At 45.2% G+C, this 27584-nt stretch overlaps 1 protein-coding gene across 2 annotated transcripts in view; it reads right to left on the reverse strand.

The window, feature by feature from the left end:
• The window catches only part of CAMSAP2 (calmodulin regulated spectrin associated protein family member 2), a 118433-nt gene that overhangs the window by 76662 nt on the left and 14187 nt on the right, over positions 1-27584 (reverse strand). For both annotated transcript variants that reach the window (XM_066597168.1, XM_066597167.1), the window contains exon 2: positions 11867-12126. In XM_066597168.1, coding sequence (XP_066453265.1) covers positions 11867-12126 — 260 coding nt within the window. The remainder of the gene's footprint in view (positions 1-11866; positions 12127-27584) is intronic.

Genomic DNA, 27584 nt, shown 5'->3' on the forward strand with positions numbered 1-27584 from the left:
GGAAGACTGAAAAATGCAAAAAACTAACCAAAACTCCTCTCTGACTCACAATTACACCCCCACATTACACCCCCTTCGCACTAGGGGATTGAAAAAAACAGAACGAAGAGTCCAGTTTCCATGGAAACAGGGCAGGAAAGGGAATCCTGAGAACAGCGGGTTTGATGGGCAGCCAGGGCTCGGTGTCACGACGCTCTGCTTGTAGAAATGGTGCGTTACTGGATGCAAGAAGGGGTATAGATAAATAAATCAGGAACTGCATAGATTTCCCTAAATTCTACATATGCTACGGGATCTTAAGTCGTTAACCTGAGCCAAGAAGACATCTCCGTATCCGCCTCTATCTACACGTGTTGCCATATCAAATGCAGAGAATAAAAAGTGGCATTTATTCTCCGGATTCATCCGTTCCAGATCCCACTATCACTGTGCCAGCGGGCGGCTAAATTCTGAGGATTCCCAGTAAACAGTTGCAAGGCGCGATGCCAACTCTTACTCACTGCGCTCAAAGCTGCCTTTGTAACTGCGGCCCGGCTCACATTTTCCAACCTCACAGTGAATGGACTTCTCGTCAGAATTGAAGGGCAAACCCCTACATTTACATAAGCCCTTCTCTAACAAACCGAACGGCAAACAGTTCAGTCTACAAGGGCGGCCGCCTCTAAAGAAGCAGTAACCTCGAGAGAGGGAGCAATGGCAGCAATTTTAAGATTATTCAGAGGTAATTATGTAAATTAAGAAAATTGCTAATAACACTTCCCCAATATGGTTTTGTTATTCACTTTTGGGGCGTATTTACATGGGCAAGAGCAATATCTGTCCGAGTAACTCGGACCAATATCACATTCATAAACATGTGATTTTACATGCGTGTGAAAGTTGCATGTTGCTCCAGTAGTACTCGCTTGACGATGACATTTACATAAGAGGGCGATGGCTCCCATATGAAATAATGGGCGATTCTTGAACAGAATTGCCACAAAATGGGACAACAAAAATTGCAAGAAAAAAATAAAATAAAAATATCGCTCATGTAATACACCGACTGAAAATAATGGGTTCTTTTCAAGTGCGATTTTTGCGCATCTCACATCACACAGAAATCATGCCTGAACTCGCCCGTGTAAATACTCTCTTAACATTTCCAACTTCTCACCATTTACAAAACACTGACTAAATGCTTGCATGTTACTGCGGAGCCACTGTCACATCCAAGCACTTACAGCTAATAATGTAATCCTTAACACTGAAACTAACCCTAACCCACAATTCCAGCCATAATTCAATCCCGACGCTGCTAGGACCTTTCAGCAGCCAGCCAATCAGGACATTCGGGAACGTTACATACCCCTTAGCTGTCACTGAACATCTCCACCCCTACGTCCGGTGGTGGCAAGATACAATAGTACCGGTCAGGTCTCCCCTTGTGGAGACAGGTACAAGTCACAGAAGTGGGACTTGCGTCTGTTGAACATTTATAGCATACCCTTTGCATATGAATTGCATGTATGTTAAGGGAATAACCCTTTAAGTTCAGTTCAACACACAGTAAAAAAAAAAAAAAGTGTCACTCCACAATATTTTCACCCCATGTAAATTCACCGTAAGGGCTCATTCAAACGGTCGTAAGCGTATTTCAGCCATGTAAATATGCTGCATATTTACGCGATCTAAACAGATTAAAAAATAATAGTAAAAATCAAGATTATTAATAGTCCCCTATGCAATTTATCCCTGCTGTCTAAGTGTCCCCCTCTTCCACTATTCATTCCCCCATGCCACTTTGTTCCCAGTGTTCCAACTTGCCCTGCCTCTCCATGTCCCCATCTCCCTCTGTGCCACTGCTTGTTTCCCCCATGCCCCCTCTCATTCTGTGCAAGTGTCCGTGAAAGAAAAAAAAAATAGTCGTGTCCGTGATTTTTTTGAGGCTGTTGGTAGTTGAGCATGTCGTTATAACTGTAAATCATCGTCCTTTTAAAGTGAGGAGTTCCTATCCACTTCTACTCTTCATCATTCAGAATGGTTTATTGTTGTGTTCACAAAAAACGTCATCTGTCTATGATTTTTGAATAAAGTGTCCAGAAAAAAATAAAAATTCAGGTTGACAACTGTGATGCTGTCTCTCCGTCACATGAGTTGCCCAACCCTTGCCCGATGTCCACGTCCCCCTCACTACTGGCAGTCGGGTAAACGGTTGGGCCAGAACTCCTAGGAGCCTTCTACTCTTTTATACAGAGGCTAATGAGCACTTTACTTCTAACGAAAGCTCTCATCCATGCCCGCACTGTCACGTTCTGGCACTGGATTGGAGTGTCGGGTTATAGCCAGCAAGGGCGGGCAACGTGGTCAGGCAAGCCAGGGATCGGTACACAGAGAGGGCAATGCAGTACAGAGGATTTCAGCAGAGATGTAGTCAGAGAACAAGCCAGTGGTCAGTACACAGAGAGCAATCTTCTTTTAGAGGGAGCAGGTATAGGAGGGCTCAATAAACACGCAAAAGGAGGAACAAGGCTAGGTTTTATAGCATGTCCAATCAGAAACAGGGCAGATCTAAAACAGGGACAGGATAGCAGGAACTGGGAACAAAGCTAAGACCATGGACAGGAGGAGCTGTCCAAGGGGCTGAATGGCTCAGCAGGTAGAGCTGCTGCCACTCAGCCCCTTGGGACAGGAGGAGCTTTTCTGATTGGACATGCTATAAAACCTGGAACCGCGCCACCCTGGTGTACCATGGCAAAAGAGAGAGACAGAATTTTTAAAATGTTTTAGAAGCTATTTTTATGCATCTTTTTGCAAGGGTGCCATGAAATTAAAACTTTTTTTCAAGGGGTGTTGCAAGTCTAAAGTGGGTTGGAAACACTGGACTATGACCAGCAATAGTTGACACAGGCCATTACAAAGATGCGGGTATACAATGCTGCAGTATGTCAGGGGGCTTGTTATATGTATTTCCAGAGGAAAATATACCTGTAATACTGATTGCCATAGGCTGGCAGAAGACCTACAACAGACCTCTTATGTATGGCTTTTAGATGACCTTTTGCTTGAAGAGTTCTTGTGATGTCACTACAGATATCTTCCAGGATATCCTCTCCAAAACAAGAGACGGCAGCGTTATATTTGTTGATGGTGGTGTAAGGAGTGGAATAAAAGATCTTCAGATACCGGAAGAAAGGAAGGAAGGAAAAGCGAGAGACCACGCTCTATGTGAAGATGGCAGAGAGAGAACAACATGCCTATTCTTGACCAAGAAAATGGTTAAAAAAAACCAAAACACCATAAAATGATTGACACTGTATAAAATATCACGTGTTGCAGATGGGCCTTAGACCAGATCTGTTCCTTCTTAATAGGGTTGTCTTGTGAAGACAATTGCCCATATGACAGATTAGGGCATATGATCATCATGGGGGAAGCTGGGATTCCTATTCAGGACCCTAGTTTACATGCAAGGACTTAGAGCCTTTCTGTGGAAGTGGATCCAGTTCTGGTGGACTCGATCTATTTTATCAACTACAAGAATGGTATTGAATGGTGTAGGACCACTGTCCAGGAAGTATCTGGTGACCACGGCTTCCTCCTGGAAGTGCTGGACAAACCACAAACAGCTAATTGCCCAGAAGCCTTAGAATATGCGAGGATTTTATCACCACAGTTGATCTTTCTTTATTATAGCATGTTATAAGGTAGACCGCCAGCTCGACCAGTAATTTATATAGAGGCCGGTGTTGGCATTTAATTTTTTACAGGCCATAGCAATGGACACTAAAAAATACCTGGTAGGAGCACCTCCGTCCGGGCAACGGCCATATCATTAAGCGCTACCACTCACTCTCAAGTTACGGTCAAGATGGCGCTGCAGCGCTCCCAGAAGATCCTCACTCCTCCCCCTGCCGTCTGCGCTCCTACATGTACTGTACAAAGTGCAGACGGTAGAGGGAAGAGGGAGGATCTTCTGTGAGCACTGTAGTGGGGTGCTGACCGCAACTTGACAGCAAGTTATAGCACTTGATGATATGTTTGCAACTCAGCTGGAGATTCAGTGGTGAGGATGGCACTATTACTGCTGGGTCCACTAGAGGGGCTCTATTACTATTGGGGCCACTGAGAGGGGTTAATATTACAACAGGGGCAACTGGAATAATGAAGGTAAAAACATGATGCTGTGATAAGCCACACCCCTAAACTTTTACCCTTGGTTGGCTTGTTGTGCCATGTTATAAGTTGTTGCTTAAAAGAGTGCCCCTTTAAAGATGCAACATGTCACATAGACTATGTACCGAGAAACCTACAGGGTTAAGACTACATAGCAGACAGAGCAACATACTGCATACCTGATCATATATTGGAACTGGGATGACAAAGCTGACCACCTTTTACATGAGAATATATATATTGTAATACAAACACACACACGGTATTAGTGTATCTTGACGCCACCAGAAAGAACTGCTGGAGTCAAGATTGACAGGGGTGGGGGTGGTGGGGGGGGGGGGAGTGACGCCCCCTGTATCTGATAGGTTGTAGACATGGATGGGCTGCAGGTCCTGGCAGCCCATTAAAGTGATGCTGCAGCTGAAATCTAGGGACCCGTGCACCTGTGTTCCTTCACGGCCCCGCTGGAGGGACGCATTGGTCCTGCTGAAACCCCCATCCCGCCGCAGAACTGGGGCTGCTGAAACGCCCTCCCCGCCTGCTGGCCACAAGAAAAAGCCATCCTGCAGCAATGGACAGAAGCCTGCATCTGCCTTCCTTCCCCGTCCCCGATTGAGGCGCGCATTTGCTGTGGTCAAACCGGGTCTCTGCTCCTCGGCAAGAACAAGGCACCCCGCTGAGTATCACATCGCAGAGCGCCGTCGCCATTAGGTAGGCCACAGGAGCGTCCAGCTTCTATGGCTACGGCACCCTCCCCTCTTCTCTCACCTTCCTTCGGGCTGGTCTACATGTGGCAGAACACAGCAGAGGCCCTGCATGAAGTCATACATGCCGTCCAAGCACACCATGAAAACAGCAGGGAGCCAGCAGCGGAGGCAACAGTTCCTGACATGTGCCGCACACTGCTTTAGGATAGCATCCAGGCAACAGCGGCGGTGGAGTCAGCATTACAGGCACCAGGCCGCAGACAGCAAAACAAGGACGACAGCTGGGAGGACCTGGGACATCCGCTTACCTGCTGCAGGTGATCAGCAGCTAACAGACGGAGCCATCCTATGTGAGTTGGAGCGCTGCTTCTCCATCCATTTTACCTCCTTCCAAGACCTTAGGTTCCTGAGCCAAATCGGGAGCTAGGGGTGTGAGAGGGGTGTTCCTCCTGTCAAACCCATAGCTTTCGGTGGCGTTAAGAAACACTAATACCCACACACACTTACATAGGGGGAGGAGAAAAATATGGAAACACTGTACGAAATGCATGGGATTTTAATTACTAGCACTGAGCTGCCCTTTTGACCCCTGCTTGGCTGAGAGCTTTCGTGACAAATTTGTGCTTACTTCACCTCTTGCCCTGCTCAGGGTAGTTTTGGCAACAGCAGCTGAGTGGCTCAAACCCCTGACCAAGGGAGCTTTGCTGCCTGGCAGCATCTGTGTCCTATTACCTCCACTTAAAATCTGTCTCTACATGTCTTATTAAAATATGAGGTACTGTTGTATCTTGCAGCCACCAGAAGAATGGGTGGAGACAAGCTGCACGTTCATAACCATGCCCACAATTTGATTGGCTGGACTGGAGAATGGGTGCCCATTATCTCCCCTCCTGCCTGGTGTCACTCACTCCGCTGTCCCTTGTCTCCTTCCTGGCTCCAGTGTCACTCACCCTTCCATCGCTGTCCCTCGTCTCCTTCCTGGCTCCAGTGTCACTCACCCTTCCACCGCTGTCCCTTGTCTCCTTCCTGCCTCCAGTCACTCACCCTTCCACCGCTGTCCCTTGTTGCCTTCCGGGCTCCAGCACTGTCAGTCTCCTCGCTGATGTCACATATTGCAACCATCACGCGAGGCCTGCGAGGAGACTGACAGCGGGTGACCAACTACGGCAGATCAGGGACGGGAGAAGGCAGAGCGCCGGGGGCAGTGACAGTGGGGGAATGCAGCGGAGAGGGTGGAGGGGGAAAGAAAGGGCCACCGCTGGTAGGGGAGGAGATCACCGGGGAAAGTATAAGAGCAGAGCTCGGCGCACACATGGGACACCGGCAGGGTACTAGCGGAGACAGCCTTGACCCATTTTCCATCCCAGCCAATCAAATTTTGGCCATTGGTTGTGGGCATGCAGCTTGTCTCCAACCATTCTTCTGTTGGAGATATGATACAACAGTACCGAAATATGATTTATAATCCCATGTAATTTAAGGCACGCATTTGGTACGGTGTTTCCATATACTTGTCCACCCCTCTATATATCCATTCAGAGAAATAGGGAGGGCTGGCGCTCATGCCACAAAGTGCTAGTAAACCGCACCGCCGCGGCAGCAGCAGCTAGGATGAGCCCAGATGGCTGGGATGCTCTCACTGAGAGGACCAGAACTCCACATCTCTGGGGTTGCTACGGTAACCATGAGGGCAAAGCATTCTATCTCTAATCCGTCACATGGAAGGAAGAGGATTGCATGAAATGACGCTGTACGGGAACACGAGGCACTAAGCAGCTTCTTGGGAAGAATCCACAAAGTCTATTAATCATAATGCTAAAAAAGTTTTATTGATTGTTAATCCGCATCTTCAGCGGGACATCTGGACAAGCGCTTACTAAATATTTCCACGGTTAAATGGCGCATAGAGGAATTAGGATCACTTTACTGTGAGATTCAAGGATTTTATTTTTCAACTGTATACAGTGATCCCTCGCTATATCGCGGTTCAATGATTGCGGCGTCAGCGCATCACGGATTTTAGATAGATCATATATTATTCTGTTCCTGCTAATTTTGCTGTACATACAGGACATATAGTAGGCCACTAACGCTTGCAAATGCGAGATTGTACACGGCACATGATTGGCTGATGGAAGGTGTTCTGTATCGGGTGCTGATTGGCTCGCTGATCGTAGCATCGGTCTGTTTGTTCACTTTTGCGATTGATTGGCAGTTCACCCGACAGATTCATTTGTGTAAATACAACGTGCTACTTTGCGGATTTTCATGTATTGTGGGCGTCTCTGGAACTCAACCGCCGCGATAGACGAGGGAGCACTGTATTATCCAAGTGGAAGAAAAAAAGGGTAGGCGGGGAAGGGGGGAGGGGGGTCACCTGCAGACATATAGAAGTAAGAGGGTATTAAATCTTGATCTGATTTGTATAGCACCAACTTATTCCGCAGCGCTTTCAGGTAATTTATTTATTATCCTCCAGCAAGCCGGGTACTCATTTTACCGACCTCGGAAGGATGGAAGGCTGAGTCAACCTTGAGCCGCCTACCTGACGCATGTGGGGATTGAACTCGCAACCTTCAGGTCTTGAGTGAGAGTTTAGGACTGCCTTAACATTCTGCGCCACACCGATTGTATTATCTAAAAATTCTGTTTTAAGAAACGTTCTGTTTAACGCTGTACCCTCTGGGCACGACAATCCATGGCTGGCTCAGCACACCAAAAGTCCCTGTTCTCCTGGCAAGTAGGGTGTGATACATAATGGTAGGGCAGCTGTAGCACGCCCCATCATGGTGATGGGTAATAAGGTGCGCTAAACACGAAAAAAAATAGAGCAGACCGCGCTATAAAACGCTGCGTTCGATCACGTCTGCAAGGACCCATTGAAATCAATGGGAGCGTTATATCGCGAATACCACGGCGTTCAAAACCCTGCAGTAATCGCTGTAAAAAAAATGGATGTGTGGGAGTGGCCTAAGGCCAAGAAGTAAGCGAGGCGGGAACTACCACCTGAGCTCCACCAAATGTGCCATCCCGGCATCCAGAGAGAATCCAAGCGCCACATTAAAGGCTCCGTTGAAGTTTATTATGGATGTGTGTTCTGGTACTTCAAGCGGGAATGAAAACTGATTGTCAAGAGCGGGAGATAAAACGCTAGCAGAGAAACAGTCATAGTGGGGCGGATGACGTGGACACCAGCCAGGTAGGTCCCTGCCCCCCAAAGACTACAATACCGGTCAGCCGATCCTGGGGTGCAGAACTCTGCCGTAGCTCCCCTTTATGGATACAGAAAAGAGTGTGCAAACCACGATCATGTAGGCCATGCAGACACATGAGCCGCGGCGACCCAGAACATATAATACCCACCTAATGACCTGATTGGAAGAGTTATAACAGAGATCCTAGAGTTAAAGGGAAGCATCGCGTGTGGCAGAGCGCCGCAGCCCTTCATTCTTGTACACGGTGGGGCCGCGGTTCACGGACGCCATCATCTCAATGTGTTGGAGAAATTTCTGCGACTGCAAATCAGTTCCAAACATCTGACTAGGGTTGTTCCGGCAACAAGCACATGTTATCCATCTGCAGGCCCTATACAAATCAATAGGAGCTTCACGGAAACGTCTGCTACCAATATTCCCTTAAAGGCACACACACCTTTTAACCACAAGGTCTGCAGCAGATAGCTGCCTGTCATCTCCGGCAGTTCAGGAATGATCTTTTACACACAGAAAACATCTTCAGAACATAAAATCATTTAAATACTAAAAAATCATTACTGCGAAAGGAAATAAAACATTACTCTTGTCCTCGGCATCCAGACAATGATGGGCAAATACATCCAGTAAATAATAGCCCGGAGATGTCAGGATGACCGCAGAAGCGTGAGATCAGCACAGCCAATCAGAACAAGGATTTCCATGGTAACCATACTTGTCAGCGCAAATCTACCAAAAAGGTTCTGCAGTATTTAAACCGATCTAATACTTCATTTTACAATATTGAGACCTCTGAGCTAGTATACCTACTATACGGCACCTAAGACCGCAGACATACCGCCATATTCCGGCCAGGTTTATGTCTCCGTAATATGGATTTCTATGATGCTCGGAGTTGGGGTCAGAAAAACGGAAGCCAGGCCAGGATACTTGGCCATATTATGGGAGCATAAATGTCACCGGCCTAATACATAGTGAGCTATAGTGATCAGATTGTATTATCTTGGGTTCTATGTACATATTCTATGACATGCAGAAATAAATAAGGGGCTGTTCACATGAAAAAGCGTATGCAAGCGCATAGCATTTTAAGCATACCAGTACGATTTTAAAAAGTATACATTAAATCGGACAGCCATATGTTTGTTTTGTTGTATACAACTGTGCCACAGCATTACATCATACTGCAATCAGGTAGGCAGTATGATGTAATGCTGTGGCACAGTTGTATACAACAGAGATGGCTTGATAGGCATTCTGCCATGACAGCCATTGTTCAGGAGATTTAAATGCCACTGTCACAATTGACAGCGGCATTTAAAGGGTTAACAGCTCCGATCATCTACGTGGCTGATCGGAGCAGTTGCCGCTGGTAGTCAGCTGTAAGAAATAGCTGGGGGCCATGGTAAATGAAGGGAGATCGCTGTGCGAACTCTCTGCATACGTAGACTGCCGATACAGGCCGTCAAAGGCATACCAGCGGTCATTAAGGGGTTAATGACTAACAAAAATACATGATGTTATAGCGAGCTTTCAAACCTACTCTGGGCTTTTCCTCAGGAATAATGCAATAGATCCAAAGAGGCACGTACGCACGCACGCACGCACCTACTTATGATAAGGCAGAGACATGGATGTGATTAATTTGCACTTTAAAGAATACTACAACAGGTTGAGTAGAGAAAATAAATGCTTAAATAGGTCACTGATAAACATGTCCCATCCATGTCTGTGCCTTGTCATAAGCATGTATGAATGTATGTATGTATGTATGTATGTATATGCATGCCTCTTCGGATCTATTTCATTATGCCTGCAGAAGAATCCTGAGAGGTTTGAAAGCTCGCTATAACATCATGTATTTTTGTTAGCCATTAAAAGGTATGATATGTACAAGGTTACTGAGTTTCTCTTACTGGGAACAATCACATTTTGCTCTACTGGCTAACACCGTACCAAACTTGTTTCACTATACCTAAAGTATTAACAGACTTGACAGAAAGCCCCATATATTTGTACAGAACTACAGTATGCTTATTGCACATCATGAAGTAGACAACGTGTCACCCAGCAGAAAAGAGACATTATTCTTGCAGCTTCCACACGGGCAGAGACGATCAACTCCAGATAATCAGCTCATTTATCAGGACGCGGCACTGAAGAAGTATATACAGCACGGAGGACAATATGACCCCAGATAATAGACTGGCCATTATGTAGCACTTCTCCCTCAGCTGGACAGCAGACAAGAAGAGGCCTATTTATTCTACCACCAGTAAATGAACATTATTGGGCTCTGTTCACATCTGGAGCATCCGTGACTAAATGGTGTCAAAATCATGGAGAAAATAGCTCAGCATGCTGCTCTATACCATCTGGGAAACTGCAGTCATAAGGCCACTCTCACAGGAGCGGATGTTTTTTGCGCACCCTATTCATTTCAATGAGCGATTTATAGCGTGAAATACAAACTAAAATGCCCAAAATAAAACCTGCTGGGTGCGATTTTGCGTGCGTATAAGGTGCGGCGCAAAAACGCTACTGTGAGAAGCCCCATGGAAGTAAATGGAGGGTTAGTGCTGTATCTTTCGCCAACGCGTAATACGGAGCAGAAAAAACGCTCGCGTGAGTGTGGCCTAAGATGGATCCATATAGCCACGGGATTTCATTTATCCTGCATCCATAACGGAGCAGAAAAAGGAACCCACAACTAGGATGTGAATATCACCCTTCAACACGTAGCAGATTTATTGTAGCTGCAGACAAAATACAGTGCAATACCCCAATCACAGATACCAGAAAAGTCATTTGCATGTATTTTAGGGAACACTCCAAATTTTTCAAGTTGCAGTATGCCCTGTAGTTTGTCACAGTATTTCACAGTTTCGGCAATAAAATGCATAGAGCAAGCATAAAACATCCACTATAACCAAACGTGGCCTGATGACTCCATACATGGTGTTATTCCGTATGTTACTGAATATTGCTATAAGCCACAACAGACGCCATGCTCACATCTGTCTCTATTTCTAGCACAAAAGATAAAAAAATACCAACAGACTTTTCAGCAAAACTTAACACGTCCCATAATAAAGGGGTCCACCGGCTGCCACTGGTGTCTGATGTGCCACGGATTCAGCACTTATAAACGGAAGCCACAGTCCAAATCTTAACAGAACTTAAAGGGGTTTTCTCATTACTTAAAAATTGCTTCATAACCACTTTGTACTTCCTGATTGCTGCTATTGACCAGGACATGTGACTGCTGCAGCCAATCGCTGCCTATAGAAGGTCAATGCTGTGGCCAGTGATTGGCTGCAGAAGTCACAGGTCCCAGTCAGCAGCAACCAGGAAGGACAGAGTGGTATGAAGGAATTTTAAGTAATGGGAAAACCCCTTTAAGGCAGGATTCACTTGAGCATAAGCGTATTTGCAATGTATTTTTGCAGAATGCTCGTTGTGTTTTTTTTTGCAAGTGTTTCAACATATTTTACTGTACTTTGTGCGTGTGCATAGCATGTACAATAGTGTATGCAAAAGAATATACACCAATGCTCTCAGCCATTGAAATAGCCAATTAGTTTAATGAGTTTAAGATGTGTTCTTTGCAGGAAAATGGAGCGTGCTGCATATTTATTGTGTGACCGAAATGCGCATGACCACATCATCTCATTGGCTGTACAAACAGTCATATCCAACCAGGTGATGCGAGGTCACTGTTTTCAGCCATTAACGGTGCCCATCACTCAGTGTCATACCCCTCTCTTATACACAGACACCCGTACTCCTTACCATCTGAATCGGCTTCTTCCGCAAGTCTCTCTCAGTCACCAGCTTTTCATGGTCGGTCACATAGAGCCCACGCTGTGCCAAGGCTTGGATGACAGCATCGTGCCCCAGAAGAGGTTTGGCCGTGTCACTCTTAAGGATAAGGCTCCCTGCTCGGCAGTACAAGTCTGCAGAAAGAAGAAGGTTCACCACAGGTGGCTTCATATGCTCCTGGTCATACTGATCCGTATAGAATGGCTCTTGAAGTTCCTCTGGGATATTTTCTGAGAGGGATAAAAAAAAAAAAGATCTTTAGTTCAGACAAAAACACTATTCAAAACTTTTTGATTTTTATTTAATAACTAAAATAATTAAGAAACTTCTAACATGTCAGAAAGTTTGACTGCAGGGGAACCGGGCGCTGAGACACCCTCTGATTGCTAAAACAGAGCGGTAGAAGCACAAAAGAATAAAGTTCCGTGTCTTTAGATTATCGGTCGTCAACTTCTATTAAGCCATTAAAGGGTTGTCCAAATTATTTCTTAAAACGTCTGCTGCTATACTCACCTCTCCTGCCTCCCCGCGTGTTCAGCACAGGCTGCTGCAGCCAATCAGCAGATCTCCGTGTTCATATGCGGATAACAGCGATGCCGTGCTGGACATGTGGGGAGCCAGGAGAGTATCCCAGAGAATGGACCTCTGCCAGTCAATGTTATGGGATATTCTAGTGTAATACCATCACAGAACAGGAAGACAATGCCACTTTAAAGGGGTTTTCCAGGACCAAGATATTGATGATCCTCAGATGGGTGGGGGTCCATCACTTAGGACCCAACTGATCAGCTGACATGAGTGCCGCGGCCTCTTCTCAGACCTGTGACCTCATATACATTGGTCACATGTCCTCAGAGCAACTCAGTCCCATTCATGTGAATAGGCTTACGCTGCAATGAACTGTATGGCGCTGTACCTGCAGTAAAGTAGCCATGGTGCTTACCAGAGTGCCGCAGCCACTTTGGGCAGGTGATAGGTGGTGGTCTCAAGCAGCAGACCTCTACCGATCTGATATTGAAGATATATGCTGAGGATACGTCATTGATTAACATATTAGTTCCGGAAAACCCTTTTGATGACACATCAGCAGTGAAGGTTCCATTTAAAACCTCCGTCACTAACACACAAGGTTACAGTCCATTCCAGGTTGCATGAGTTGAACTATAAGATTCTGTCTCATTGGTATACCACACCTGACAGATTACACAAAATGTTCCCCCAATCCTCTTCTCAGTGCTGGAGGTGCTTGAGCGGAAGGGGGAATATGGTACACATCTGGTGGGAATGCCCCCCGGCGGCACTGTGGAAGGACGTGGAGGGGCTATACAATGATCTGTCAGGGGCTATACAATGATCTGTTCTCGCCTGAGATGGCCCTACTGTCTATGTTCCAGGGGTCCATAGCCCAGACGAGAAAAGGCCTACTGAGGTTTTTTGTACTGGCGGCTAGGCTGATAATCCCAAGGTTCTGGCGAGCCACCTCAGGCCCCACCAGGGCCCACTGTGTGGAGGCAGTGAATGAGTTGGCCAGATTCGAGGAGATGAGGGCAGAGGACGATGCTACGGTGGGGAAGTTCTTTGCAACCTGGCGGCCATGGTTGGACTTTAGATTGTCCCCAAGACCGGGGGAGTGGATCACCCGACAGACAAACGCATCATAGGTACACAACACCCGGACTCTGCCCCGCGAGATGAGAGGAAAGCAGTGCCCCCCTTCTGGCATGGAGGAGGGCGGTTACGCTCAAATCGGAGTCCCACATCCCCGGGGGAATCAAATCAAACCAGGCCACAAAAACCCACGCAAACAGGTGGTCAATACGATAGCTCAACCTCTATCCCAACCTACCCACACCCTACCCCCCCATCCTTCCCTAACTGCCCGCTGAGCTCTTCGGAGCCCTAACCCTGGTTAATTCTTCTGTCGTTTTTTCCCTTGTTCTTCTCTCTACCACCTCATGGACCCGGACCCTGAGGTGGGAAAGATTCCAGTTAATAAAAAGAAAAGTGTGGGCTGAGGCGGGCCAGTTACAGCCTCCACTGCGCCGAGGTAGTGGAGAGGGAAAGTGGGTGCATCACTAAGTATGTATACATTACAATTGCTTTTTTTTTTTTTGTCTGAGATGCACTCCATGTTTGTTCTTTCACATGCCTTCCAGCCTCAATAAAAATCTATTGAACTAAAACCTCCGTCACTGAATTCTGTTAAAAACAGGACAAAATAGTTCAACATGCTGCACTACTGCATTTTGTAAAAATGCTGAAAGCTCAGATGGAGACCAGTAGTCAACTGGGTTAATTTGATGCAGTTTGGTTCCATTATCTGACGTTGCCGGAAGATGAAACCCATAAGCGCTGATATGAACGAGCCCATAGGTGCTTCTTCCAGCAAATTAGCAGAAACTATTATAGCTGGCGACAGGACCCGCGTAACAACAGATCCTGTGTCCTGTGATCCTGCCTTCATCTGCCCAACCTCGACTGTCTTTAGGTTAGCAAGAAGAGCGTCCACTGTAGGATGATCTGTAACCATGGAGACACATAGCTTTGCATATAAACTGTATACACAAATATAATTGTAAAGCCAGTTTATTTGCAAAGTTGCTTAATTTATTTTAGGTGTATTGAAGCAATATAAATAATCGCAAGTGTGCATATTCCTATTAACTGCATGTGCAGTAAATCTGCTCTACAGGGATGATCATTAGTAGAGATGAGCGAGCATACCCGCTAAGGCTAACTACTCGAGCGAGTAGTGCCTTAGCCGAGTATCCTCCCGCTCGTCTCTAAAGATTCAGGGGCCGGCGGGGAGATCAGCGGATTCAGCACTTATAAACGGAAGCCACAGTCCAAATGTTAACAGAACTTAAAGGGGTTTTCTCATTACATAAAAATTGCTTCACAACCACTTTTTACTTCCTGGATAGAAAAGCATAGCATAACACTTTTCTGCCCCCCCTTCAAAAAAAAAAAAAGTATGCCTAGTGTATACTTGTCTTATTTTTTTTTTTTTAAAAACATTAGTCAATACGAAACGTAAAGATGTGTGTTTATGTTTTTGGCTCTCAAATGACTAAAAAAAAGACAAAAAAAAAAAAAAAAGTGTTGACCTACAAAACTTTATTCAAGAGCAAGACTTTACAGTGAAAAACATACAGACACAAACGTATGAAATTGTATAGCTAATATGTTTAACATACTGTGTTTCCCCTGAAAAAAAGTCTTGTATTTTTGCCCCAAAAGAGGCACTACCCTGTTTCCCTGAAAATAAGACCTATGCTCTATTTTCGAGGAGTCTTGAAATATAAGCACTACCCCAAAAATAAGCCCTAGCTGCTTTACATAAAAAAGAACACAATACATTAGCTAGCAGGCTCGGTCTGGGTCCTCCCACTGCTCTCTGGAGCCCCAGCACACTTCTTGATCGCTTCCTGGTTATGGGATTCATAAATCCCGCCTCCAGGAAGTGATGGCTGTGAATGGTTCTCGAACGCTGCTCAGTCAATTAATGCAGCACTCGATGAACCAATGCGATGGATGTGATTGGTTCATTGAGCACTGCATTGATTGGTTCTCGAGTGCTGCTCAGCCAATCACAGCCATCGCACTGTAGCGGCAGTATTTATGAATTGGCCAATCAATGCCGCGGCTCAGCCAATTCATAAATCCTACCTCTACAATGCGATGGCTGTTAACGGTTCAGCAAACACTGCATTCCTTGGCTGAGCAGCGCTCGAGAACCAATCACAGCCACTGCTTCTTAGAGGCGGGATTTAGGAAACCTGTAAATCAGGAAGCGATCTTCTGTGGGCGGCCGAGGACTGCAAGAAGCATGCTGGAGCTCCGGAGAGCAGCAGGAGGAAGCCGGACAGCACCTGCTAGGTAAGTATTATAAGACCTCCTGCGAAAATAAGATCTAGTGCCTCTTTTGGGGCAAAAAATAATATAATACAGGGTCTTATTTTCGGGGAAACATGGTGGATCTTATTTTTGGGGAAGATCTTATTATACTTACCTAGCTCTCCACAGCACTCAGCCACTCATACAACATCACTTCCTGGTTACAGTATTCTTCGACCACTGCTCAGCCAATCAATGCAGCATTGGACGATGGCTGTGATTGGCTGAGCAGCGATGGAAGAACCAATCAACAGCCATTGCTTCTTGGAGGTGGGATTTATAAATACTGTAACCAAGAAGGGATGTACGAGCGACTGAGGACTGCAGGAATCACACCGAAAGCAGCGGGAGAGACCAGGACCGAGTCTGCTAGGTAATGTATTCTATTTTTAATTTAGTGCAACTAGGACTTATTTTTGGGGTAGGACTAATATTTCAAGCCTCCCTGAAAATCAGGGTAGGGCTTGTTATCGGAGAAACAGGGTATACATAAAAAAATAAAAATAAATAAAAAAAACAACAAACACACGTATGCTTAAAAGCGCATGGTTGTATAAAGTATTTCCATGTACGTTTAACGAATATGCATTAACAACTTTACGTAATCAGCCCCTTATTTCTACAGATAAGTACAAATATACTGTGGAAGAGCGGATTAAGCAATAGATGCGCTCAGATTTTGTACCATAATATCTACGTCAATTTGGTACCTGAAAAACACACAGAACGGGTGAACAGTCACATTTATGGTTTCTGTCTGACTTATGTTAGGGGTTCTTGTAAATCCCTGAAAAAGGGAACCCTTCCCTTGTACTGCGGAGATGGAGACCAACAGATCCGCCATGTTATTCCTTCTGGCAGAGAATACTGGGAGCCAAGAGACCCCGCTGAAATTGAGAACTATTAGTCTCCATCTCAGTAAGGCCGGGCTCAGACGGAGGGAATACGCTGTGTGCCGCCTGTGAGGGACACCCTTGGCACGCAGTAAGTACGCCCTGGCATTGCATACATACTGCTTGCCACCAATCGCCATGCACCATCTTGGCATGTCGGCGTGCTTAATAAGCGCCAAGATAGAACGGGCTGTGATTATCCTTGCACGCATATTTTGAGCAATTTGTGTGAGCTACAGAATGGCAGCCTATGGGAGATTGGTAGAGCGTATTATGCACATAATACGCTATGACCATACGCTCGTGTGACGGCGCCCTAATACACGCGAATGGTGCAATCTATTTTTAAATAGAATTCCTGATGTAAAGAAAAAGCGTAAAAGTGATGCGAATGCCGGTGAGGATGGAGGGGATTGGAGTCTCCTTGTGTATTATCAGAGCGCCCCGGCTGCCATTCAGGTAAAGGTCATATTTAGGCTATTTCTATCCCAGCCACCTCCTAGACTCGCGCCGGCGTAGGGAAGCTCACGATACAACGAAAGCTTTTCATCCATTAGATTCTAAAACGTATTTACGGTAAGCTGGGTTTCCGTTCTAGACAGAAATGCGTCATCAAAACCAGCATTTCAGGCACAAGTCGGAAAATGTTACATTTGCCCAAGTAGAACTATAAACCTCCCTGAGCAGCTTACAGAAGAACACCCTACAAGCAGGAAAACCGCCAGTGCTTCTCCATACAGGCGGCCTGACATCCTCGCGCCGTCCGCGCTCGCCGTCAGCCTCCTTCCGTATAAGAGAATGGATGATACAAGGAAGACATAAAGATGCAGCACAGACAGACGGATTATAACGCTCCATTATGTCTATATAGGGCCAATGATTAGCATCTGTAGGAACTATTATCTTATATATGAAATGTTAAGTCTGTTTAGTTGTTTGTGTCGTATAAAATCCACAGTTCTGTCCGATTTGAGTGAAATCTTGCATCAGCGTTCTTCAGCATCAGGCGACGAGTAATGGCGGGATTAAAAAACAAAAACTCATTGACTTCCCCTGTAATTTATGTTGCCCATAGCAACCAATCACAGCGCAGCTTTCATTTGGTATACTGCGCTTGGTTGCCATTTCTTACACAGCTGAGGTAAAATGAAAGCTGCGGTGTGATTGGTTGCTATTTCTTATACTACAGGGGTAAAATGAAAGCTGCACTGTGATTGGTTGCCATTTCTTACACAGCTGAGGTAAAATGAAAGCTGCGCTGTGATTGGTTGCCATTTCTTATACTGCTGAGGTAACATGATAGCTGCGCTTGGTTGCTATTTCTTATACTACTGGGGTAAAATGAAAGCTGTGCTCTGATTGGTTGCTATTACTTACACAGCTGAGGTAAAATGAAAGCTGCGCTGTGATTGGTTGCCATTTCTTATACTGCTGAGGTAACATGATAGCTGCGCTTGGTTGCTATTTCTTATACTACTGGGGTAAAATGAAAGCTGTGCTCTGATTGGTTGCTATTACTTACACAGCTGAGGTAAAATGAAAGCTGCGCTGTGATTGGTTGCTATTTCTTATACTACTGGGGTAAAATGAAAGCTGCACTGTGATTGGTTGCCATTTCTTACATAGCTCAGATAAAATGAAAGCTGCACCGTGATTGGTTGCCATTTCTTACACTGTGAGGTAAAATGAAAGCTGCGCTGTGATTGTGTCGTATAAAATCCACAGTTCTGTCCTATTTGAGTGAAATCTTGCATCAGCGTTCTTCAGCATCAGGCGACGAGTAATGGCGGGATTAAAAAACAAAAACTCATTGACTTCCCCTGTAATTTATATATTATACTATACTGTAATTTATATATAACAGTATATATTATACTGTTGAGGTAAAATGAAAGCTGCGCTTGGTTGCTATTTCTTATACTACTGAGGTAAAATGAAAGCTGTGCTCTGATCGGTTGCCATTTCTTATACTACTGGGGTAAAATGAAAGCTGTGCTCTGATTGGTTGCTATTTCTTATACTACTGGGGTAAAATGAAAGCTGTGCTCTGATTGGTTGCTATTTCTTATACTACTGGGGTAAAATGAAAGCTGTGCTCTGATTGGTTGCCATTTCTTACATTGTGAGGTAAAATGAAAGCTGCGCTGTGATTGGTTGCTATTCCTTATACTACTGGGGTAAAATAAAAACAGCTGTGATTGGTTGCTACTTCTTATACTACTGGGGTAAAATGAAAGCTGCGCTGTGATTGGTTGCTATGGGTAACACAGATTTTCTTTTGGCCAGCTTTCATTTTTTGGGGCCCACTTTGTATATTTTAGGGCCACTAATCATAAAATCTGTGTACAACACACGGGTACATTAGCCAAAACATTGACATGTAGCTTCCACGTCAGAGAGAAGTGGAGTGCGATATGTATAATACACTGTTTTACCGCTGTGTGAGACAGCGTATCGCCACGTATGACAGCGATTTTTCACTGCACATGACGGCGCATCTCCCGCACGCTGTCCTGCAGTCTGACTAATTTCATTATTCTTTTAATTTCCCATTCTGTTGCTTAGCGACGTTGCATATAAACGCGGCACATATGCAGGGTTATTGCATAGGCCTAGCGTATACTACACACCCATAGAGAACAACAGGGCTGTATTGTGCGTATCATCACGCTGCGTTCTCTTTTACGCACGTATTAAACGCAATGAATATAGGCAAGTGTGAATGGCTCAATGAAAATCAACGTACTTTCATTGCTTCCGTTCATCGCGTATTATACTCGCTTATATTGCGCACGTAATACGCAATGAAATTACGCTTGCGCGACTGAGGCCTGCAAAGTCATCTTGTAAATAGGATACAGCAAGAGCGGATGTTAGGGGGACTCACATCTGCGTCGGCCCCTGCGGCCGGATCAGGCTGAAGACACTGGAAGAAGAAGCATTGCCTGCAGTGTTTTCGCTTCCGTCCAAAACCCGGGCAGCTGGGCGGAAAACGGGTCTTCATGTTGGAGAAACAGGGCTAAAACGTCTCTCACAGGCCAGGCTCACATGGCCGTAGGCATAAAACACTGCGGGGGTCCTGCAGCGTGTTTACAGCTGTGGAGTCGGCCGTGACCCTGCGTACTGCCACGTATGGTGGCAAAATTGTACCACGCATGACAGCGTACTCACGCATGGCACACCTTTTATTTTATGTAATTGCATATGGCCGAGCGTATATACGTGCCCATAGAGAATAATAAGCTCTATCTCGCGTATATATACACGGCGAAATAGAACATGCTGCTTTTTTTGCGCTCATGTATTACGTAATTCTGGCACACTAATGTGATCGGAACTGCCTGTAAGTTACTGCATATCATATAGGCATACAAAGCCCCCATCATACATGGTAAACATACGCCTGTGTGAGCCCGGCCTTACTGAGGGGGGAAAAAAAAATCCTATTTATGATGCACCGTTTAGCCGTCACCTCCGAGTCTCCCATATATCAGGATAATGGGGTCCCGTGACCTGTATTTGGGACTCCAGAAAGGATTTTTCGCGTTAGAAGTGACAATCTATGTATGTGACCCCCTCTCTCAATTATAGCTTATAGGAGGTGTGAAATACTAGGCGCTTATGACAACCCCCAATCATCACTGCCCAATGCAAACAACCACAGACTGGAATGGAGTGCCGATTGGCAGAGAACGGGACCCCATTTTCCTTAATAGGTGGAAGTCCCGGAAGTGGAAGCTGCACAATCAGACACCTATGACATTAACTTTTGACATGCCTTATGTCTCGAATTACAACCCCCCCCCCCCCCCCCCCCTTCAGTTTTCTGCGGCCCTCTGGAGCGGTTCAATATAGTAATGTGGCCCTCTGGCTACAAAAGGTTGTGCATCTCTACAGAATATGACACAGAAACATATAAATACCCTCCGTTACAGTGAATGAATACCAATAAATCTAAGGTTACTCAAACACAAGATGCCTGTTAGCTTCCTCACAATGATGGCACGATGGGATGATCATACAACTTCACGTCGAATTCAGGAGGGGCAAAATATGCTGCCAGACACCCCATGGGGGAAAAAAAAAGAAAAGAAAAAAAAAAGAAATACTTTGTTTTTTTTAAAAACCAAAGAGTAAGACCAGCTTTGCACGGCGGAATTAGCATTGCATCCGCTCCAGATTCCGCAGCAAATACCACCCATAGCATGCTATGGAAAAGCAGTTTTTCCTCTACACGAGCGGAAATCAATTGCGATTTTCCGCTCACGGATGAAAAAATAAATAAATCGCAGCATGCTCTATTTCAGTGCAGATTCTGCACAGACGGCTTCTATTGAAGTCAATGTAAGACGTTCGACAAGCGGCCCGTCAGCAATGACAAGGTCCCACCAGAAATATGGGGTTGGGACTAACAAAATAGCAACTCCATGGGGTCAAGAAGTCAAAAATAAGTCCTGCAGAGCCGATGTGTTCCTAGCCAAGAAAAGAAAATCACCGATGATCACAGCGCCCCATGTGTGACATGTGAGGAGAACTAAAGGAACTCTCCTGGGTGAGCATTCAACCGAACTACTCCCCATTATTTCTTCACCCCTGTGAGCGGGTCACGGAAGTAGCAGAGATATGAGGGATAACTGCATTTTTTTGGTGTTGTGTAGAGTTAAAAGGGTTTTCCCATCTTATGAAGTAACGGCATATTGCTAGGCTTTGCCATCACATTATGATTGGTGGACCTCCAACCTCTGAGTCTGCGCAATCCGGAGAGTGAGGGGGACAGAATGTGTCTCCTTCTAAACCTTCCCAGGCACCCGGCCCTGCAGGTGCCTACAACCAGCACCATTAACCTTATTTGAAAAACAGTTTAAAAAAAAGGGAAATTTGATCTGCACCGATTAAGTGATGGCATATATCTGCTCAATTCCATAACTTTATAGAAGTGGTATAAAAGTAGGAATAACCCTTAAACGTTTAAGACCCTTTGCAACATATCACTTCTGTCCTGAGAGGAGGTTCCAGTATTCCCGGCGCTGTTATTTTACCCGCCGTGCCTCCAGAAGGTGGAGTATACACGAATACCTCCTTTATCTTCCTGAACCGCTGGCCATTAGTTCAGCAGGTACGGCCATTCGTTCAGTAGTTCACACAGCATTGGATGAGAAGGAACAAGTCCTATTAACCTTCATACTTTCATCACTGTGACTAGTTGTAAAAAAAAACCTCATCATTTCCTTCTAGAAGGAAATTAATTAAGTGGATAAGTAATTACAGATGGAGTTTTATGGATAAGGTCTTGAGATACTATACATTTTTTCTTTATAAAAGGATATAAGTGTGATGTGCGCAGAGGCTTTCACAGTAATTACACGTATCTGTCAGTACAGATTAGCCGGCATTACACGGCTCCCGGCTAAGAACTCATCTGACTCAGTCACTGCAGAGGAATTTAAGCACATATTTCCCTCTCTGCTTCATCTTCCATGTTCACGTCTAAGCTGTGAGGAGTTAGATCAAACTGACTGAGGACACGCTGGAACACGAGCTCTTAGCCGCCACTTCAGGACTCAATATGTAGTGGGCCAGAATTCAAATTCCAAAAACTTAGCGTGGCCAGGACTGGAAAGGAGATGGAAAGCTGATTTTTCTTAATTTAATAGCAAGAGTTCTCCAATGGGTCACTGCCCAAAGACTAGAAGCCCCCAACACAAAAAAGTTTCCAGAGAACTATTGGGCATTTTCCTGGAAATGGGAATATTAGAAACGAAAGATTTTTTGACAAAGTGTCGCTTTCAGAAAACTGGAGCCTAGAGAAAGCCCCAAAACATTCTACTAAGTTTTTGGAATTCGGTGGAATCTTACATGGAAATATACACAAATTATATGCGAGTCATGTCTTAGTATCACGCAAATGGTACAGCCTGTAGCTATATAGGCCAAATTCACCATGTAGTCCAGTCCTAGAGGAACTTCTAGACCATGTATTGAGGCTATCAAGAAGTCAGAGTGATGTAGAGGAACCCAGAGAGTCCTGAAGTTACATACTCTATCAAGAGGTACATATTTGGCATGATGTATCATTTGGCATTTACATAAGTAAATGTATTTAAAGTTAGCCATACAAATCAGATAGATGTCAATCAAGTTCCAGACTGGCAGCAACTATGGTGGAAGTTCAGTCTTTTTACATCCAACAAAAGAAAAAAATAAATAAATAAATAAATAAATAAATAAAACTTATAAAAAGTTAAAGGGATTGTACCAGAAAACACTCATCACCAATCCATGGGATAGAGAGCGCCACCGATCCCAAGAACATGGATTCTGTGTCACCCCTCCTCCACACTGCAGGCTTAAAGGGGTTGTCCCGCGAAAGCAAGTGGGGTTATACACTTCTGTATGGCCATATTAATGCACTTTGTAATATACATCGTGCATTAAATAGGAGCCATACAGAAGTTATACACTTACCCACTCCGTTGCTGGCGTCCCCGTCTCCATGGCTCCGTCTAATCTCAGCGTCTAATCGCCCGATTAGACGCGCTTGCGCAGAAGGGTCTTCTCCCTTCTGGTCGGTCCGGGCACGAGCGGCGTTCTGGCTCCGCCCCTTCTACGCGTCATCACGTAGCTCCGGAGGCTGGAATCGGCAATGGACCGCACAGAGCCCATGGTGCACCATGGGAGAAGACCCGCGGTGCATCATTGGGAAAGGACCGGTGGCCATCTTTAAAAGAAGAAAAGAAGATGCTGCGCGAACTGGGAAGGAGGTAAGCGATTTTTTTTTTTTAAATTACAAACGGTATTGATTTTAATGGGGCAGAATGCGGGGGTAGGTTGAAAAAAAAAATTGCATTTCGCCGCGGGACAACCCCTTTAAGGCCCATTTAGATGGGACGAATGTCGGGCAAACGATGGCCGACCCTCGTCCCCGCGTATGCTCGCTCCCGTACTAGTATCGCTGTCTCGCTCACAGAGCGGTCAGCAGCAGGAGATTTCTCTCCTTGCACTCCCCCGCCCCTCTCCATTGACATAACATAGCGGCCGTTCAGTACTGAACGTCTGCTATTTACAATGAGCGATAAGCGATCAGCTCATCGTCCATGCTGCATAAACGATGGACGATTAGCAGATCGCTGATCGTTCAGTGTAAATAGCAGACGTTCCGTATTCAACGGCCGCTATGTTATGTCAATGCAGAGGGGCAGGGGAGAGCGAGGAGAGAAATCTTCTCCAGCCTGCCCGCTGTGAGCCAGTGATACTCGCTCTTGTGCTGCTGCAGGTGAGCTAGTATGTGCGGGGGACGAGTGTTGGGCATAGTTTGCCCAACACTCGTGCCGTCTAAATGGGCCTTTACTGCACCCCAGGTGGTGAGGAGCAGATTGAAGGCAGCGGTGGTCACACGTGTGGTGACGCTCCATTTATTTTCTACGGGACTGCTGGATATAACCAGGACTTAGATTTCAGGATTTGAGTAGATCTCAGCGGTGAGATCCCACCAAACGTTTAGCACCTATCCTATGGATAAGTGATTACTGTATATGTACTCAAAGTGGTGCCATTAACAATACAATGACCCCACAAAAACAAGCCTTCATATGGCAATAACTACGTTATGGCTCCAGACGGCCGTGCTGAAAAAAAAAAGAAAAAAGAAAACAGGCATGATCACTTAGTTGTAAAATAAACCTGTCTCTGAAGGGTTAATGATTAAATGCAATACGGCTTTTTACTAACCTAATGGGCATTAGCCCCTTAATTAATAGGGGTTGGAGAGATTTTACTCATGTGGCAGTTTTAACCCTTTAATGACGCGGCACTTTTTCTTTTCCATTTTCTTTTTTTCCTCCCCCCCTTTAAAAAATATCGTAACTCCTTTATTTATCCATCGATGTCGCTGTATGAGGGCTTGTTTTTTGCGGGAAGAGTTGTATTTTTCAATGGTGCTATTCAAAGTATTCAAGTGGAGTAAAATGAAAAAAAAAAAATGACATTTCGCCATCTTTTAGTGCGTCTTGTTTCTACAGCGCACAAACAGCAAAAAAAAAAAATGACATAACTTTATTCTATGGGTCGGTACGATTACTACGATACCAAACTTGTATAGGTTTTTTTTACTATACAATTTTTTATTTTTTTTTTCAAAGACATTTAATTTTTTTCAATTATTTTCTGCGGTCATTTTGTGCGCGCAATAACTTTTTTATTTTTCAGTCGACGTAGTTGAGCAAGGTCTCATTTTTTGAGGGATGTTCTGTAGTTTCTGATAGTACCGATTTGGAGTACATATGACTTTTTGATCGCTTTTTATAGCGTTTTTTCTGGGAGACAGGGTAACTAAAAAAGTGCATTTCTGGCGGGGGTTTTTTCCGGACGACGTTCACTGTGCGGGAAAAATAATGCACTACTTTGATAGTTCGGACTTTTACGGACGCTTCGATACCAAATACATATTTTTAATTTATTATTTAGATTTTTTAATAATAGATATGGCAAAAGGGGGGTGATTTAAACTTTTGCAACTTTTTTTTTTCAATTAAAAAAAACTTTATTGATTCTTTTTTTTACATTGCTTTGAAGTCCCCCTAGAGGACTTTAACATGCAATGCTTTGATCGCTCCTGCAGTATGACGTAATGCTATAGCATTACGTCATACTGCTTTTTGACAGGCAGTCTGTTAAGGCAGCCCTGGGGCCTTTCATTAGGCCCCCGGCTGCCATGACACCTGCACGGCTCCCCCGTTCTCAACGCGGGGGGGGGGTCGTGCGGGACCCCCGAACATTGTTTGGGGGATTTAAATGCCGCTGTGAGAATAGACAGCAGCATTTAAATGGTTAATAGCCGCAATCGGCCACGCAACCTCTCTTCATACATACCCCGACGCTCCATGACGTACCGGTACGTCATTGGTCGTTAAGGGGTTAAGGTCCTATTTTTTTTCTTCAGCTACCAAAATTATTTTTGCTGCATTCTTTTTTTCCTGTGACATTTAGGGCCATTTTTAAATATCTGTTTTCACTTTTTTCTACATTTGTTTTTGTTATATTACAGGTAAAAGCTTTAGGCCTCATGTCTACGGGGAAAATCAGGCCCGCCGCGGATTCTCCATGCAGAATCCCGCAGCGGGTCCCTCCTTTCCTGCGGACATGAGGCCTAAAAAAAAGTTTTACTTACCTGTCCGGATCTTCTTTCTTCAGCCCGGCGGATGTGCTCGGCACGCTGGCAGCGTGCCGCGCACATTCGCTGTGCACCCTTCTTTTTTTAAACTGCTGCTCTCCCGCGCTCCCGTGCAGGAGAGCAGAAATTCAACTGCGGGTGTGCCGCAGATCCGGACGGCTTCCATAGGCTTCAATAGAAGCCTGCGGGAGCAGTCCCCGCGAGAGACCTGGACTAAAATGGAGCATGCTGTGGGTGATTTCCCGCACACGAAATCCACGCCTCAAGGGAAAAATGACATCGCAGCTATTTAATTACCTGCGGGTGTCCAATGTATCCCTATGGGGCGCGGATCACTCGTACGGGACACCCGCTGCGGGTCTGTCCCTGTGGGCATGAGGCCTTACGCCCAATGCACACGGTCGTATTTGCATTGCAGAATCCGGAGCAGGCGTCTGCCTCCAGATTCCACAGCAAATACTGCCCATGGACATGCTATGCAAAATCGCTCTGCCGTGTCCACGAGCGGAAATCTATTGTGATTTTCTGCTCGCAGTGGGAAGTCCTATTCTGGCACAAATTGAATGGAATGGAAGCCGTCCAATCTGCGGGCCATCTTCAGCGATAGCTGCGGGTGGGCCGCAAAATTCCGTGTCATCACCTAGCAACGGCACGGTTTCATCTGTACTACGCATGTGCGCCAGCCGGCACATCTGTATTACACATGAACACTGGGGACAGGTCTGCAGGGGTCACCGGCTGGCTACCGGGTCGAATTCCGCTGTGGGATCCTGCATGAGGAATTCAACCTAGTCGTGTACATTCGGCCTTAAACAAAAATACCTTTTTAAATTCAATTGTTTATTTTTTTGACTATTATATTTACACTTAAATAAGCGTTTTGATATATAATTTGTTTAGTCTTGGATCACAGGGCAGATATGGTGACGGTCCAGGTTGACGTTGGCGATGGGTTGTTTTTTTAAATTTATATATGTATTTTTATTTTATCCTGTAATTTATTTATTATTTATTATTTGTTTGTTCTCCATGACGTCATGTTAGACCTCTGGGGGACATTAACAATGTCTTTTTTTCTATTTTAGGCTTTCCACTGTGGCTGGGGCATCCATAGAAGACTCAGTTGCAGAGAAAAACCATCTCACTGTAGTGACAATAGTCACTAACAGAGCTGATCTGGGTCTGCCAAGACCCTGCATCTCTACGATGCCAGAGGGCACCCAGCAATCACGTGATCGCCAGGTCAAATAGAGAAAGCGGCACTCCCACTTTCTCTATTCACTACATAGCGCTCACTGAACACTATGTAGCCCAGAAAAGAGAAGGCAGCAGCAGATAAGCACAGCTTCTGCCTTCTCCTCCAGATCCTTGGCTGTCACTGCTATCCAAGGAACTGACCTGCTCCTGCTCGATTGCAGGAGCTGAAGCTTTAATACTATGCTCTATTGTTATTATGGAGTAGGATTAAAGTCCAGGACCAAGCACCGTAAATTTACAGTGCTTGGTCCTTATTGGGTTAAACCTGAACATACATCTTTTTAAGGTGGTGGCTTGGCTGACTTCTGACAGCCAGGCTCCTGCTCTAACAGCCAGAAATGGAGAAATCTCAAATACTGCCTGCTTAACCCATTACATGCCACAATCAATAGCAACTTCAGCATGTAAGCAGATGAAGGGGAGTGGGCTTCTTTTGTCAGCCATCAGCTTCCAGCAGTGTGATTGCAAGGTA

This window comes from Eleutherodactylus coqui, chromosome 3 (assembly GCF_035609145.1).
Source record: "Eleutherodactylus coqui strain aEleCoq1 chromosome 3, aEleCoq1.hap1, whole genome shotgun sequence".
NCBI classification, from domain to species: Eukaryota; Metazoa; Chordata; class Amphibia; order Anura; family Eleutherodactylidae; genus Eleutherodactylus; species Eleutherodactylus coqui.